This window comes from Oncorhynchus kisutch, linkage group LG2 (assembly GCF_002021735.2).
Source record: "Oncorhynchus kisutch isolate 150728-3 linkage group LG2, Okis_V2, whole genome shotgun sequence".
Taxonomy (NCBI): Eukaryota; Metazoa; Chordata; class Actinopteri; order Salmoniformes; family Salmonidae; genus Oncorhynchus; species Oncorhynchus kisutch.
The window spans coordinates 42,467,592-42,484,633 of record NC_034175.2 but is presented as its reverse complement, the minus strand read 5'-3'; the positions used below and the strand labels follow the sequence as shown (position 1 = coordinate 42,484,633).

The 17,042-nt window shown below is 40.2% G+C and overlaps 1 protein-coding gene across 11 annotated transcripts in view; it reads left to right on the top strand.

Moving 5' to 3' along the window:
- Positions 1-7,616, top strand: part of LOC109866259 (growth factor receptor-bound protein 14) — a 45,950-nt gene extending 38,334 nt beyond the window's left edge. For all 11 annotated transcript variants that reach the window (XM_031794664.1, XM_020454829.2, XM_031794691.1 and 8 more), the window contains 5 exons: positions 2,335-2,451; positions 2,683-2,752; positions 3,976-4,063; positions 5,333-5,426; positions 5,504-7,616. In XM_031794664.1, coding sequence (XP_031650524.1) covers positions 2,335-2,451; positions 2,683-2,752; positions 3,976-4,063; positions 5,333-5,426; positions 5,504-5,650 — 516 coding nt within the window. In that variant the 3' untranslated portion in view covers positions 5,651-7,616. The remainder of the gene's footprint in view (positions 1-2,334; positions 2,452-2,682; positions 2,753-3,975; positions 4,064-5,332; positions 5,427-5,503) is intronic.
- Positions 7,617-17,042: the final 9,426 nt, after the last annotated feature.

Here is a 17,042-nt window from a genome sequence, read left to right as displayed (position 1 = left end):
CATGACAACGATGATGAAACTGATCTTTTTGAGAGCAACGTCATCCCTACAACACTGCCTGCTAGGAGGCTTTCTGACAGAGGCCCATGTCAGTTTTGCTGACTTACGACTGCACAACAATGTCAGATGACTCAGCAAAGGCAGGGTTTTGGACGCTTTTGGGCCATTGGGGAGGAAATCAAAGCTTTGTTATCAGAGCAAAAGAGTGCCAAGGCAACTCAGTTTTTGTAAGATTAGGAGAAGATGGGAACAGATGCATTTTTGACAGACATTACATCACACCTTAATCAACTGAATGTTAAGCTGCAGGGATGGCACAACACAGTGTGTGATATGATAACAGCAGTCCGGGCTTTCCAGAAGAAATTGGAGCTTTTCAAGAATGATCTCCAGGGAGAACTTCCCCAATCTTCTGGTGCAAATGCAGGGAGACAAAGATGTTCCCTAACCATGTTGATTTCATCCAGAAGCTGATGGATAACTTCAAGGCTCGCTTTGATGACTTCATTGTTGGGAGAGAACTGCTGCTGCTCATTCAGAACCCCTTCTTGGTCACAAATGTGACAAAGTTGTCAGAAGAAGCAAAACAGATCTTCAGATTGGTTGATGTTGCCTCACTGCAAATGGAGTTGATTGAGCTGCAAGAAAATGTGTCTTTGAAGGAGCAGACTGGTGACTGTGACCCTGTTACTTTCTGGGGAAAGATGGTGCCTGCAGCTGATGTCCCCGTTCTCAAGAAACTGCCACTATACATCTTGACCATGTTTGGCTCCACATACAGCTGTGAATCAGCTTTCTCCACACTGAACTTTATTCAAAACAAATACCGCTCCAGGCTCACCAATGAACAACGGCACCAGTGTCTCAAGAGTTGCTCTCACACCATTTTGTGCCAAAGTTCAAAACATTGTGAGGAGACCAAGTGTAATTTCTCTCATTGATGCAAGGGCAAGGCCCAGAGTGACTTCTACATGAATATTGCACGGCCCACAGAGACATTATGTGCTATCAGATTATTCTTTTGGTTAAACTCTCCTTTGTTCTCCAGAAAACATGCGATTTTTTTTATTTTTTTATTCAAGGCCCATGTACAATGGTTCACAGTGCACTTTTTGCATAGACAATTTTGCAACCACTTTTTGTTCTTCAGAAATGTTGCTGCAATGTTGCACAGGTTTAATGTATATCGTATATAACATGTTTCCTAAGTCGTAGACGACTGTTTGTTACTGCGGCTGTACCACAGCGCCGATAAAGGACCATATCCATCCGGACCTTTGCACCTAGGACATTTGTGTCACTGTACCTTCTCAAATAGTAGTTGAGTACCCCTGGCCTAGAGCACAGCACGCCACTAGCACGCCGCTAGACCTGCCGGACAAAGAATTCGATCTTAACGAAACCGAACTGAAAATTGAGACATGTCAAGGAAAGGAGCAATCTGTTTGTTTGCACAGTGATGTCCAGGAACTCCAGAATTATATTTACATCGTCTGAATGGATCGGAGAAGAGTCTCTCTAAGAAGGATTAAAATGTTTCTACCTTAAAGTAAACACTAGTCACTTTGTTACAGCTAACCCACTGTTCCCCGGGTGCCGAAAATGTGGATGTCGATTATGGCAGCCCCCCTCCCGCACCTCTCTGATTCAGACACATTTCAGTTGAATGCATTCAGTTGTACAACTGACTAGGTATCGCTCTTTCCCTTTCCTGAGGTTAGGGGAGTGATAGAGGAAAATCATGACGATTTTGAATGGCTTCTCACTCACGAATTGTTTTGTTTTATTTTTTACATTTATATTTAACTAGGTAAATCAGTTAAGAACAAATTATTATTTACAATGACGGCCTATCAAAAGGCAAAAGGCCTCCTGCGGGGACGGGGGCCTGGGATTAAAATAAATAAATATAGGACAAAACACACATTACAACAAGAGAGACAACACAACACTACATAGAGAGACCTAAGACAACATAGCAAAGCAACAACAACAACATAGCAATCCTAATCCTGATAAGAAATATTTTGCGTATGATTATTTAGAACCAGTGACTATGAGAGTTTAAGGGACTACCGTGAATGCTATGTGCTCGTGTGTCATTCTATTCACATCCACTCTAATCTCCAGTCACTTGAGCACATTCTGCTCGGAATCATCTAGAAATTATACTCAAATCACACTTCTCAGACACTAGATGGCAGCACAATACCACACACAGAAAGCATGAATGTGCTTCTCCTATAACCTTTCACTCACCGTCTGTACACGTATTTCAAACACTTACACTGTATACTCGTAATAATATATACTACCTCAAACATATATTTACAGAGAAGTATCTCCGAGAACTCCTTGGTGGCCATGGACTTCTCGGGACACAAGAGCCGGGTGATCGAGAACCCATCGGAGGCGCTGTCCGTAGCCGTGGAGGAGGGGCTCTCGTGGAGGGTAGGCCATTTGGTTCTCTCTCTGACATAATTTCTCTCTACTCAGCATGACACACTAGTGACACACTGGTCCTGCAATAGTGCTTAAAGGATTATTTTACCATGACTGAATACCTGACAACAGATGCTTTGTCAATGCCCAAAAATGTGTATAAGGTGTGAAATGATGATGCACCCATGTGAAAATAGTCCAAGCGTGTGATACTTGAACTCCTCCTCTCCATCCCTTCAGAGGAAAAGCTGCCACCGTCTGAGCTCCCATGGAAGCCCATCCACCTCCCAGAGTCCCATGTCAAACATAGGTTAGTAGAAGTGTTTTTTTTTTTTTTACCATGCAGGTAGCAACTCCCCGGAATGCAGTCACATCCCCCCTGACCAGATACACTGGACTTAAAGGTGCTACATGTAGACTGTATCAACCATGTGGAAGCGAGGTGAATTGTAACAACACCTATGCTGTATTCCAACCCCCCCCCCCCCCCCCCCCATGCATCCCATTTTCCTGTAACATGGTGAAGAGGTTAGTGCAGTCCAGAATCCTTGATGTCCCTATCCTAAACCCTAACCTTATCCCATTGAAATTTTAAATCATTTGGGTTAACGGATAGCATGGACCAAACGGCCGTAAAAATTGTTTTGTTTTTTGAAAAGATATTTCACAGCCATTTAGGTACAATGATTCCCGACACCATTCAGTGATTGTTTTCTCACATAAACTGAAATTCAGCGACGAGTGTAGAATTTTAGCAACCACGAAATAACAGCGCGACATCTACACTGCTTTCCCCAGTCTGCTTTTGTTTAATGTGATCGAGGAGGAGATGACCATGCCTCTTCGTGACGCCGATGAGAGGGAGGGTGCCGTTTTCCCCAGAAGCCGGTCTGGCTTTTGTTGTCAAATAGAAAGTCTGTATTTTAGAATATGATTTTGTATTGGCCCAAAATAATTTTGGGGTGAAAAAATATTGTGAAACACTATCATTCCACTATAACTGCAGATATATTATGAACATTTTCTGAAATTACAATGCAAAGATTCTACAAGTAGCTAATTTAATGACTCAGCCACCAGTGTCTACTAGCTTCCGGCGTCAAATCAAATTTTATCTGTCACATGCGCCAAATACACCATACCGTGAAATGCTTACTTTACAAGTCATTAACCAACAGTGCAGAATTTTGGGGTGGGGGTTATATTCATGGGTGGTATTCGTCCACTTTACAACGGAAACTAAAACAATAATTTCTTATTGGACAATTTCAGGACAGCCCCTCCCAGTTTCTGCACACTTAGAAAAAAGGATTCGGCTGTCCCCATTGGAGAACCGTTTTTGATTCCATGTAGAATCGTTTGTGTTAAAGGGTTCTACCGGGAACTAAAAAGGAGTCTTCAAAGGTTTCTCTTATGGGGACAGCTGAAGAACCCTGTAAGGTTTTAGATACACACTCTTAGAAGAAAAAGGTGCTATGTTTTCCTCCATTTGGTGCCTAATGACATTCACCATGGTCGCCCTGTGTTTTACAGCCCTCCATATGGCCCAGCCCTGGTTCCACAGCAAACTGTCTAGAGATGAGGCACACCGCTTAATCACTCAACAAGGTCTGATTGATGGGTGAGCAGCATCAGACACTTTTCTATGTGTTTTGTCGCAAAGAACCGTAAATATACTGAACAAAAAATATCAACGCAACATGCAACGATTTCAAAGGAAATCAGTCGATTTTTTTTTAAATTAATTAGGCCCTAATCTATGGATTTCACATGAGGGAATACAGATATGCGTCTGTTGGCCACAGACACATTTAAAAAATAAAGTAGCAGCGTTGATCAGAAAAACAGTCTGTCTGTCTGTGACCACCATTTGCCTCATCTCCTTCGCATAGTATTGATCAGGCTGTTGATTGTGGCCTGTGGAATCTTGTCCCAGTCCTCTTCAGTGGCTGGGTATTGGCGGGAACTGGAACACGCTGTCGTACATGTTTATCCAGAACATTCCAAACATGCTCATTGGGTGACATGTCTGGTGAGTATGCAGGTCATGGATGAACTGGGACATTTTCAGCTTCCAGGAATTGTGTACAGATCCTTGTGACATGGGACTGTGCATTATCATGCTGAAAAATGAGGTGATGGAGGCGGATGAATGGCACGACAATGGGCCTCAGGATCTCGTCACGGTATCTCTGTGCATTCAAATTGCCATCGATAAAATGTAATTGTGTTCGTTGTCCGTAGCTTATGCTTGCCCATACCTTAACCCAACCACCACCGCATCTCTGTTGACATCAGCAAACCATTTGCCCACACAACACCATACACGTGGTCTGCAGTTATGAGGCCAGTTGGACTTACTGCCAAATTCTCTAAAATGATGTTGAGGATGGCTTATGGTAGAGAAATGTACATTCCATTTTCTGGCAATCACTCTGGTGGACATTCCTGAAGTCAGCATGCCAATTGCACGCTCCCTCAAAACATGATACATCTGTGGCGTTGTGTGACAAAACTGCGCATTTTAGAGTGGCCTTTTGTTGTCCCCAGCACAAGGTGCACCTGTGTAATGATCATGCTGTTTAATCAGCTTCTCGATATGCCACACCTGTCAGGTGGATGGATTGTCTTGGCAAAGGAGAAATGCTCACTAACTGGAATGTAAAAAATGTGTGCATAACATTTTTGTGCGTATGGAACGTTTCGGGGATCTTTATATTTCAGCTCATGAGACATTTTATATTTTTGTTCAGTGTAGCTTTTGTATTTTTCTCCCTACACTTTATTTTCTTCTTCCAAACGGACAGATACCTTTTTTTATTTTATTTTTTTTTTATTTTATTGTCCCAAGGTGTTCCTGAAGAAACTGAGATTTTTCTTTTGTTTTCAGAGTATTTCTTCTAAGGGACAGCCAAAGCAACCCCAAGACATTTGTACTGTCACTGTGCCACACACAGAGAATCAAACACTTTCAGATCTTACCGGTGAGTATAACCCTTGTTTTGGTATATGCACTTCTCTTGTCTTTTAGATGACATGCTCAAGCTTGTGTGTGTGTTAGGTGGATGACGAGGGCGATCTGTTCTACAGTCTGGACGACGGTCACACCCGCTTCACTGATCTGATCCAGCTAGTGGAGTTCTACCAGCTCAACCGGGGGGTGCTGCCCTGCAAACTCAAACACCACTGTGCCAGGATCACCCTTTGAGGGGCCAGGGGTCTCCCAGGGCCCAATACATACAGAGGCACCTTAATCACAGCCAGGGCCTCTCCAGAGAACCAACTACCCATGTATCCCTCCCTCCCTATCGTGCCTTGGACAGGAGACACAGAGAACACGGCCAGACATAAGCCAGCTGAAACCACTGTTATAATCACCCACTAGAACCCATCCTCTTGGAGACAAACATGGTAATCGGTCTTTGTAATGACTTTGTTTTTCAATAAAATATGAATTAGAGGTGTTAGGATGTGAAATAGATGAAGATTCTGTGTCACAACCCACTGGGCAAAACTAGTTTGAATCAACATTGTTTCCATGTCATTTCAACAACAACAACAAAAAAAATCTGTGTGATGACATTGAATCATTGTGGAATACTGATTGGATTTGCAAAAAGTCATCAACGTTAAGGAATTTCAGTTTTTTTTCACCCAACTTTATACCTAAATCCATTGAGTTTTTTGTTGAATTCACATTAGTTGACAATTCAACCAAATGTAAATCAAGATGGTAAAATGACTTCAGTGGGAAGTGACCACAGGTGTTGGGAAATCTGGTGTTGGATAAAGTGCATCTACTGTAGACTTGATGTCACCGAGAGGGCTCTACTGCGAGCCCATTGGTTGATCCTGTATGTTAGCCCGGGTGTGGAGACAAATCACAAACACCGCAATGACTCATGTGGAGTCCAAACTTCAGTTAATGTACTGTATATAATGTGTAGCTGATCATGTTTGCATTGTGTATCAGCTTACTTGCTCGTTACAACTTTCTATGGGAATGAACATCTTCTACCGTAGCCAACTGTTGGATCCGTAGAGCAAAAGTGGATATTTGACTCAGTTCACACCATGTGAATAGAATGACCAGTGTGGTATAGCCATAATATTTGTGCATTATTGGCACAGTTAAGCTGAACTTGGTCATTTGTCAGTAGGAGGGGATCACTACTATCAGGTTGTAGGCAAGGCATGATGGGAAATGTAGTATGTAGGCTACAGTGGTCCTCTGGCCTTGGTCAATCTCCTGGGTAAACTAAGCTGTTGCTCGTTGTTTTTTTCACATCTCAAGGAATTCAGGTATTTTTCTAAAACAAATTATGATTAAAAAAATATATATATTAGAGGTATGAGTAGCAGAGAATGCAAAGTGGTTGCATGTTGTTTAAGCTGGACTGTGACCGCTGTAAGGAGAGAGCATGCACAACAATGTGCTTCACTAGCCTGCACTGTACATTACTTTGAATTGTATTGATTGCATTTGAGTCAATACATGTAAAACTGCTCTCTGTTGTTATAGCAAGAGCCACAGAAGATATATTTGACTAAGGGCCGGATTCAATGCTTATTGCCGAAGTTCCACTTTGTTGCCCGAATTGACATTTAAAGGGAATGTTCCCGTTTTAGTGGAGACTTCATTCACAGCCAACTTCATTCATATGCCGGCTCAATCGGAAATTACCTTTACATTTCAAGCACACTGCAGAGCTGAACTTCGGCACTACGGATTGAATCCAGACCTATTTTTAGATTTAAACCACAAAGTGTAAGATAGAAATACAGTATAATATTGTGATTTTATTGATCAAAATCTGAATTGTTGTACATTGACATTTAATGTTTTATAGTCTTTTTTTTAAGATTCAGGTAAACCATGTGCAGCACCGGGAATGGTTGAATATTGATGTAAACAACAAAACTATGACATACATCATGTTTTGGAAATGGTACTGTAATCATGCAGCAATTTGTACAGACATGTTTCACCAGTACGATATAATGAAACCAGATGTACTGTGCTTTGAAACAAGTTAAATAACCAAGACATGTTAACAATGCGTTTCATACAACGTTTCTTTTAACATAGAGGGAGAACAGTGCATTTTAAATAGTAATGCATGTCATGAACTGTCATGTTTTATAAAGGAAGCTAAATAAAGGAAGCAAACAAATGTCTGATTTCAGTTGTATAATTGTTACGTATTGAGAATTAGCCACAAGATAAACACAAATGTGTGTATATATACAGTCATGAAAATATTGCATTTATATTGTTGTACATGACATGCTAGTTGCACTGTAGTTGAAACACTGGTAACACTCATTTCTGATAATGGCGACCTACAGAGACTGAGCGTGGTATTATCGTCGGTGCCAAGCGCGCCAGTTCCAGAATCTCAGAAATGGCCCGTCTCCTGGGCTTTTCACTCATTTACCAAGAATAGTGCAACAAACAAAAAACATCCAGTCAGTGGCAGTCCTGTGGGCGAAATCCGCTTGTTGATGAGAGATGACAACAGATGGTGTCCTTTGACAGCTCTTTGGTCTTGGCCATAGTGGAGTTTGGAGTGTGACTGTTTGAGATTGTGGACAGGTGTCTTTAATACTGATAACAACTTCAAACAGGTGCCATTAATACAGGTAACGAGTGGAGGACAGGGGAGCCTCTTAAAAAAGAAGTTACAGGTCTGTGAGAGCCAGAAATCTTGCTTGTTTGTAGGTGACCAAAAACTTATTTTCCAGCATAATTTGCTAATAAATTCATAAAAAATCCTACAATGTGATTTTCTGGAGTTTGTTTCTCATTTTGTCTGTCATAGTTGAAGTGTACCTATGATGAAAATTACAGGCCTCATCTTTTTAAGTGGGAGAACTTGCACAATTGGTGGCTGACTAAATACTTTTTTGCCCCACTGTATGTTTTTTTTGTTGTCAATTTCAACCAGCCCACCATCAAATCAAATGTTATTGGTCACAGACACATGGTTAGCAGATGTTATTGCGAGTGTAGCGAAATGCTTGTGCTTCTAGTTCCGACAGTGCAGTAACATCTAACAAGTAATCGAGCAATTCCACAACAACATAATACACACAAACCTTTCAGGATGGAATAAGAATATGTACATATGAATATATTGCCAGATGGCCAGATGCCCATGCTCGAAGTCTATGGTTAGTGCTAACATGCTAGTAGATACCATAGACTTCCAGTCATTGTGCTAATGCTAGTTAGCATTGGCTCGCGAAACTACCTATAACTTCCTTCATACTGGCTGCAGACATAAAAAGGGTATCCATGAGTTCATCTGACTGGGGAAGTAGATAAAAGACTTCATTGCCACAATCTCAAAGTATCCTTTTACGGTATGTAATTAATGAAAAGTTGTTAGTGCATGCATTTCGTTTACCAGGTCATAACAAGCTCTGCTTCCATTTTATACTGACCTAAATAGCCTTAGTGTATCTGAAATGACCATGTACAGATGTAGGATCTTAATTTGAGCCAGTTTGCAAGAGCAGGTAAAATAATCCTGCAGCAACATGAACATTTTTGAATTATGTGTATTATAATGAATCAAAAATGTTTGGGGGGTTGATACATTTTTCGTAAGGGAAAATCAAGTCTGATATTTCAAAGTGGAAATGGCAAACTTCAGAAGCCTTTTTGAAACTTGAATACACTACAAGTTTTACATTTCCTGCAAAAGGTTATCCTGCAACAGGGTGATCAAATTAAGATCCTACAACTGTACATATACTTCATATTCTGTAAAGCTTTGTTTGTGTCCACCATTCGCTCATTGTTGCACTTGGTCAAATTTAAGATGCCCTTCCTGGCATAGACACTGGAGCCACTACGGTTGTACATATAGTAGCCACTAGATGGCAATAGATGGCTTCTTGTACTATTCTGGAGGGAGTGATGAAATCTCCATATTAGTCAATGGATCTCTCAGCATCTGTTGCGTAGACCAATAATTGCAATGGTTTGAAAGAGCAATCAGTCATTTACTTTCACAACATTTTACTGGACCTATTAGACCTGCTAATAATCCACTGGTCTGTCATTACTAAACATAGATAGTAACTTTAGAATGTGGAGATGAGGTGATGACGAGCATACAGTACAGTATATCCCTAATAGATCAATCTTAATATTATTTCATCTAGTAAGATTTTTTTTTTTATGATATCCTAATTTGATTTGGCTCATAAAGAGTCATAGCGGCCTATTTTACCATGTGCTCGCAGTTCACTTTGGAATTAGTACATTTTTGTCAACAATGAGAAATACAATCCATATTTCTCTATTGAATTAAAAATCAATTTTACAGAAAGCAATGAATGAATATGCCACAGACTGTTGTATGTGTGAATAGATTATGAATAACCTTGATACATGGATAAGTATTCTGTACATTGCAGTCAGGCGGCTGAGTGTTTTGACTTGAGGCGTTTCTTGCACATAACATGAGTAAAACAACACCGTCTCTGTTGAGATAAACGAATCACCCCACCACTTCATGGCCACGGCTACTTCAATGGCTCACTTTGAAACTGTGCTCACATCCAGGGGAGATGTGCACACTGAAGTCTTAAACGCAGCCCTGCTTCTGAGGTCTTCAGCCAAATGCTCCTCTTGGATTTATTCCTGCCATTGATCCATGTCTGGCTGCAGGGCCAGGGATAAGGGAGAGATGGCAGCTGGGAGAGACTCTGCTTCCCTTAATGAATTCATCCAGCTAGACAACAGCCAAAACAGCCTATGGATAACTTCTCCTCACAGGCAGACTGGGGCTCACTGTCTGGGCCCACATAAGAACAAGAACAACTACTCTTCTCTCCTCTTCTCTACTTTACCCAACCAGAAGGAGCAGAAGGTACTGATGGTCTGTGAGGGTAGGTATAGACAGGGACAGAGTGGATGTTCTGTGCGTTAGATGTACTGTACATGACCCGAGAGTGTGTCAGCAGGAGGCTGGCTCCCCATCCAAGTCAGGCCACTCCCAGCAGCCTGGTCTCAGAGCATTTAGTTTTATTCTGTACGTAAATCTGTGATACTCCATTTAGTATAATATGTTACGTTTTGTATGTATTAATTTGTGCAGGTCCATCACCCATTTGTTATGATATGTTATGAATTACAATTCGTACTGTATGTTACAAATTGTAAAAATGTATGACATGTTATGAATTCTAGCTAGGTGGCTAACGTTAGCTAGGCTAGGGTTAAGTTTAGGAGATATGTTAAAGGGTTAGGGTTAGGGGAAGGGTTAGCTAAAAGGGTTAAGGTTAGGGCTAGGGTTAGCTAAGAAGTAGTAAGTAGTTGAAAAGTTGCTAATGAACCAAAATTCTAAAGTTGTCCGTGATGAGATTCAAACACACAACTTTTGGAAAGGGAAATTGGGATTCCTAGTCAGTTGTACAACTGTATGCCTTCAACTGAAATGTGTCTTCCGCATTTAGGTTGCTAGACGTTCGCATTATACACCCACCCAGACCACCCACCCTACTATTGTTTTTGCCTTAAGTAACCATACCAAATTTAAAATGTTAAACTAATTTGAGTGTCGCGGATTTACATCTACTATGTTTAGTCTATCACACCAGGCTGTTCCTAGAGGCCAGGGCAGCTCTACTGCTAATGCAACTGTAGCTCCAAAGGAACAGCACTGTCACTAACTAGGCAAGTCAGTTAAGAACAAATTCTTATTTTCAATGATGGCCTAGGAACAGTGGGTTCACTGCCTTGTTCAGGGGCAGAATAAGAGATTTTTACCTTGTCAGCTTGGGGATTCAATCTTCAATCTTCCTTTCGGTTACAAGTCCAACACTAACCACTAGGCTACCTGCCGCCCCAAACATCTAAAGATCACTGTCCTCTTTTTTTTCACTCTGTTTTGCCTTTTGGCTTTTTACTTTCTAAACATCAAAACATATGTTTTTATAATATATACGTGTGTAAGAAAGAATATTTAATTCAAAATAAACTAGATAGGGGTAAGGTGTGTGTTTATATATTGTTTGGGTAATTGAATTCATTATTAATGCCATACCTCAAAACATATCATTATAATTCTGTTACTCTTTCTCAAATGCCTCTGCCCACTAAACACGCCCATTTCCTCAGCGCAACACCTTTTGGCAGAGTGTTTCCATCCACCCTGTGATACACACATGGATACGAAGTGACATGGATAATGAGCGGTAGATTATTAATGAGCATCCTGATTGAGCAGCTGATTTCTTCTGTCGAAGGCCAATCATATCTATCCATTTATTTAGAGATTTAATTGCTGTTATACATTGAGTTGAACAACAGGTGTAGCACACAAATAGCATTAGCGCAACAAAGAAATATCCAAAAAGGTAGTGGCTTGCAGGACGCAATGATAAAACCCATTGATCATGAGAATATGTGGTATTTTTGAGTCAACCAGAGCAAACACAGTACTGAGGCAAAGGTTGGATTTTGTGTTTGTGTCTACCTTTTTTGGATAATAGATTGCACTTCCAGACAACGTAAGAAGAATGTGTATTTGAAAGGCTAGTTTGGTGGTAATTCTAACATTAATAATGGACAGCTATATTTGCATGTGTTTTATGTTTAAATTATCTCATTTTACTAGACTTTTTCTAAAGGTGGTTTTCACCTTGTCATTTTCTGATATATTGTGTCGCGGCTAATTACACATTTTCAATGTTGGCTTCCTAGTCTGCCTGCTAACCCCACATATATTTTTCCAGAGGTCTTGGTGCTGGAGAACACTAAGTATCCAGGTTTGTTAATTACAAGGATAACACATTCACTCGTCAAATAATGGATATGGTTTGCAATTTCAAGTTTTAATAATCAATTACTGGGAGTAATTCTCTGTGGAGTCACAAGTGAGTCATTAAATCTCAAAAGGGAAGACATAGGTAATGTAGCTTTTTCTAAAGCCCTATTTTTAAATACATAAGGGAACAGGTTCTCGTCTACTTCAATTCTATGCATTTCCTTCCCTTATTACAATGTAAAGTAGCTCAATTAGACCTGGACTGTTCAAATTGAACACTACAGTACAAGGCAATGACACATCCCCTGGTTAAATACTATCTCCATGTAGGTAGCAATTGCTAAAGATGAATATAAAGTAAGAAGTTAAACCCTCTTGGCTAATATTATTGTACATCGAATGTATTGTTATAGGCAATAAATTAGAAATAATATTCATAATAAAATGAGCTTTAGGTCCAGGCTGATGTCATTAGATGTTAAGCTCAGTATAGCTTTCCCAGACCAGTGGCAGGATCGTTCTCATAACAATCCATGGTGTTGTTTTCCCCACCAGCAGGACAGTTGTTATTGTCTTCACAGAAACACCTTCAAAGCAACAACATTACAGTGGGATTTCTGACCTTAGAAAGAGTGCTCTGCTCTGAGGGAGCCTGGCAAGAGGCAGCCCCCCCCCCCCCCCCTAATCCCCAGTTGAAAGGCATACCTTTATATTGCTCAAAGGAGATAGAGAAATCACAGCAAGCCAAGTGTTTGTGTGATAAAAACTGAACTGACATGTGTAAATAATGCCTGTGTGTATACAGTAAAGTAGGGAATATTGTAAATATGTATAAGGCTCTTAGGAAGATCACACAATGAATCGATAATATCACAACAGATATTTTCGAGAGTTATTGGCTATCCTCAAACCCCTGCCTGTTTTCTGAGCTGGGTAGGTGGACTGAGAGACAGAGAGGGACAGAGTCAGAGATGGTTAGAGAGAGAGAGAGAGAGAGAGAGATGGAGAGAGACAGAGATGGAGAGAGATACAGAGATGGAGAGAAACAGAGAGAGAGAGTGAGAGAGAGAGAGTGAGAGATGGAGAGAGACAGAGATGGAGAGAGGCAGAGAGAGAGAGAGAGAGAGAGAGAGATGGAGAGAGGCAGAGAGAGAGATACAGAGATGGAGAGAGGCAGAGAGATTGAGAGACAGAGATGGAGAGAAACAGAGAGAGAGTGAGAGACAGAGATGCAGAGATGGAGAGAGGCAGAGAGAGATACAGAGATGAAGAGAAACAGAGAGAGAGTGAGAGACAGAGATGGAGAGAGACCGAGATGGAGAGAGACAGCATCTCCAGCAGCTTGGGCCTGTGTTGACCAACAGTGTTTCAGAAGTGCAGGAGCTCGCTGTGTGGCTCAGTGGCTGGCTGGCTGACTGGCTGACCACCGACTGAGCAACATTAAGGCAGTACTGCATGTAAAACCTGCTCACTCCTCACAGTAACACGTGAGTTTGGCAAGCAGGGAGGTGGGCAGAGAGAGCTGTGGACAGACAGCAGGGAGATTTAACTGACAGCTTATAGAGGAGATGGACTGATGTTTTAGGTGATCAAAAGGATGGATAAGAAATGGAAAATAACAGGGGGAAAAACAGGAAGGGGTCTTGGAGAGAAAACATTTGGATTTTTACAGCCGTAGTAGAGCATAAAACGTGAAAGCAAAGTTGAGATTTTGTACAGCAGCATAGGCCTACTGATTGACATCACAAAGTTCGTATTCAACTGCACATTTTCAGTTGTTTGGTATTCAAAATCAGAAATGAGGCATGCCCTGAAATGAATACATCATGACATTATACAGGTACAGCAATCACATTTGATCCATAATACACTTTAAATATTCCGCTAACTCAAATTTGGAAGAGTTTCAGTGTGAAGAACATAAAGAGTTCACATATGACATTATGCAACATGTACTTTCAAAATAATTACTTTGAAATACTTCAAGAAGCAGCATGCACTCTAACCAAAGCATCGTTGTAGTATCACGGAAAACAGGACATATTGTACGTAGTGTGTGTGTGTTTGAAATACTTCAAGAAGCAGCATGCACTCTAACCAAAGCATCGTTGTAGTATCACGGAAAACAGGACATATTGTACGTAGTGTGTGTGTGTTTGAAATACTTCAAGAAGCAGCATGCACTCTAACCAAAGCATCGTTGTAGTATCACGGAAAACAGGACATATTGTACGTAGTGTGTGTGTGTTTGAAATACTTCAAGAAGCAGCATGCACTCTAACCAAAGCATCGTTGTAGTATCACGGAAAACAGGACATATTGTACGTAGTGTGTGTGTGCGCACGCACTACGTACAATATGCCCAGTTTTCTCTCTCACACACACACACACACACACACACACACACACACACACACACACACACACACACACACACACACACACACACACACACACACACACACACACACACACACACACACAAAATCGTGGGGTTTATAGACAGCAACACGGCCAACACACCACATTGAATCTATTTACAATTCTACCTACTTTTTTCTCTCATTTACATGATGTGCGAGTGACTCCTGAGCTAGACAGGAAGCCTTGTGGAAGAGCTAGGAAATGAACCATTTCTCAGAGCGCTGAGGAGTGGAAGCAGAGCAGCATATGTTGGGATTTGAATAGTCAATCGATGAATAACCCAGAGCAGTGTTTTTCTGGACGGATTGGTTAGAACAGTGCTCTGCATTGGTGGGGGAGGGGAAAGTGGGGGGGGGGGTCATCCTTCCACAAAGTACCAGGTGGTAGTCAAAAATATTTGCACCGCCAGGAGGTATTTAAAGAGATATTTAAAAAAAAATCGATACAGAGCTGACCTTTCACTGGGCATTTGCCGCTTGCTCACTCTCCCCATCTACCCTGCTTCTGAGGCAGAGGAAATCATAGCACCATTTACACTCATTCTCTCCTAATCATATTCACATACTCTTTCTGGTGTTTCAGTCAGCTAGAATTTTGTCAAGAACGAAACTTGTACTCATGACTTTCGCAAGACATCTCATCATCATTTTCTAAATGATTTGAACTGAATCCGGAATCCAGGTTTATTGTGTTTTAATATTGAATTTAATATTAATATCTCAATTACAGTTGTTATGTACAGTATCGTACTTACATTTAAGACTATCTAAAAAATATACATGTTTTATTGACACATAATGATAACTGATTATTACGTCTTTGGGGAGTATCTAAAGGTTTGTTCGTGAAGTTTTCACATCTGACGGTTGCAGACACAACATGCTTAACCATGAACCTTTCTGCTCTTTTCTGCCTGTCTTTACCTTTGAATAAGAGCCCATCTATTATTTTATGAAATCATTTAGAAACGTTTATCCCACAAATCTATCCTGGTGAACATACTGTACAGTTTAACAGCTCAATAACAAAGACTATCCTGCTCATCTGTCCGTCTGTCTGTCCGTCCGTCCGTCCGTCTGTCCGTCTGTCTCTCTGTCTCACAAGGTTGGAGCACCACTAGAGGGCAGGAAGTGCCCAACAAGCAGTCACATCAGAACAATCTCCAACTCCTTAAATTTTTTATTACTAAACACAAAATCAAGTAATTACAGATTGTATTGTACCCTGAACTATATCATACCACTACACTATAGCATACCTGGTGTATTATAGTTTACCTTATTGTCTATAATGTTCAAATCCTATTTAGAACCATGTAATGAAACTGAAAGTGATTTAATACATTACATACAAATACCCTGTTGCAGGAGAACATTCTTTGCAATGAGGAAACCAAAACATAGTAGTTTGTCATTTCCACACAAAAAAATGGGTGATCTGATAAATCAATAGTCAATCGATCAATAATATAATAATACTTTCAACAACAAGAAAACATATTTTTAATTTACAACCTGTAGAAATGATGAGAATAGAAAGGATCAGAACTTTTGTGAAACATCACAGCACAGTTGGAAAATATATGACAAATATAAATCCAATGTGGATGGTGTTAAGAGATAGATGGGAGGGGTTGAATGGAGCTGAAGGTTGGGAATACGAACAACTAATAACAAGATAACTCATGTAAAACATACTGTGTCCGTAAAATGTATACAGGTTGAGAACTTTTTCGAAATAAATCGATGTTTGAGGTTCGAGGACGGACGGGAGTAAAAAGAAACAAAATATAACTATTGTAAAATAGACTGTTCCTATAAAATATATATAGTACGTATGAGCTGGAAGTAGAAGCCTAAGCGTTGTTGTTCGCTAGTTTACTCCTATTAAGGGAGGGGTGGCAGGGTTAGAAAGAAAGAAAGGAAAATATATATTTATTTAAATGTGTATATATGAGTATGTATATGTATTTATAAGTATGTGTATATGTATTTATGTGTGTATGTATGTAAGTATGTAAGTATGTATGTGTGTGCATATATATATATATATATATATATATATATATATATATATATATATATATATATATTTGCCCAAAAGTATATGGGGGATTGGAAGTGATGCAGACAATTACATTGATGAAAGCAACAATCTAGCTGCAATATTAAAGCTGATCTACATCCTAAAAATACAAATATATAAAAAATGTATCACCCCCACAAAAATGTCCATTAATTGTAATCCACATATTAAATTCACATTTCCTGTCGCTGCAAGACTATTCTCCTGCTGTAGAAAATTGGCTCAAATTAAGCTCCTACATCTGTACATTTTGTCTTGTTGAGAAACAAAAACCTACTGTTTAATATTCCTTTGGAAAGATCCGAAAAC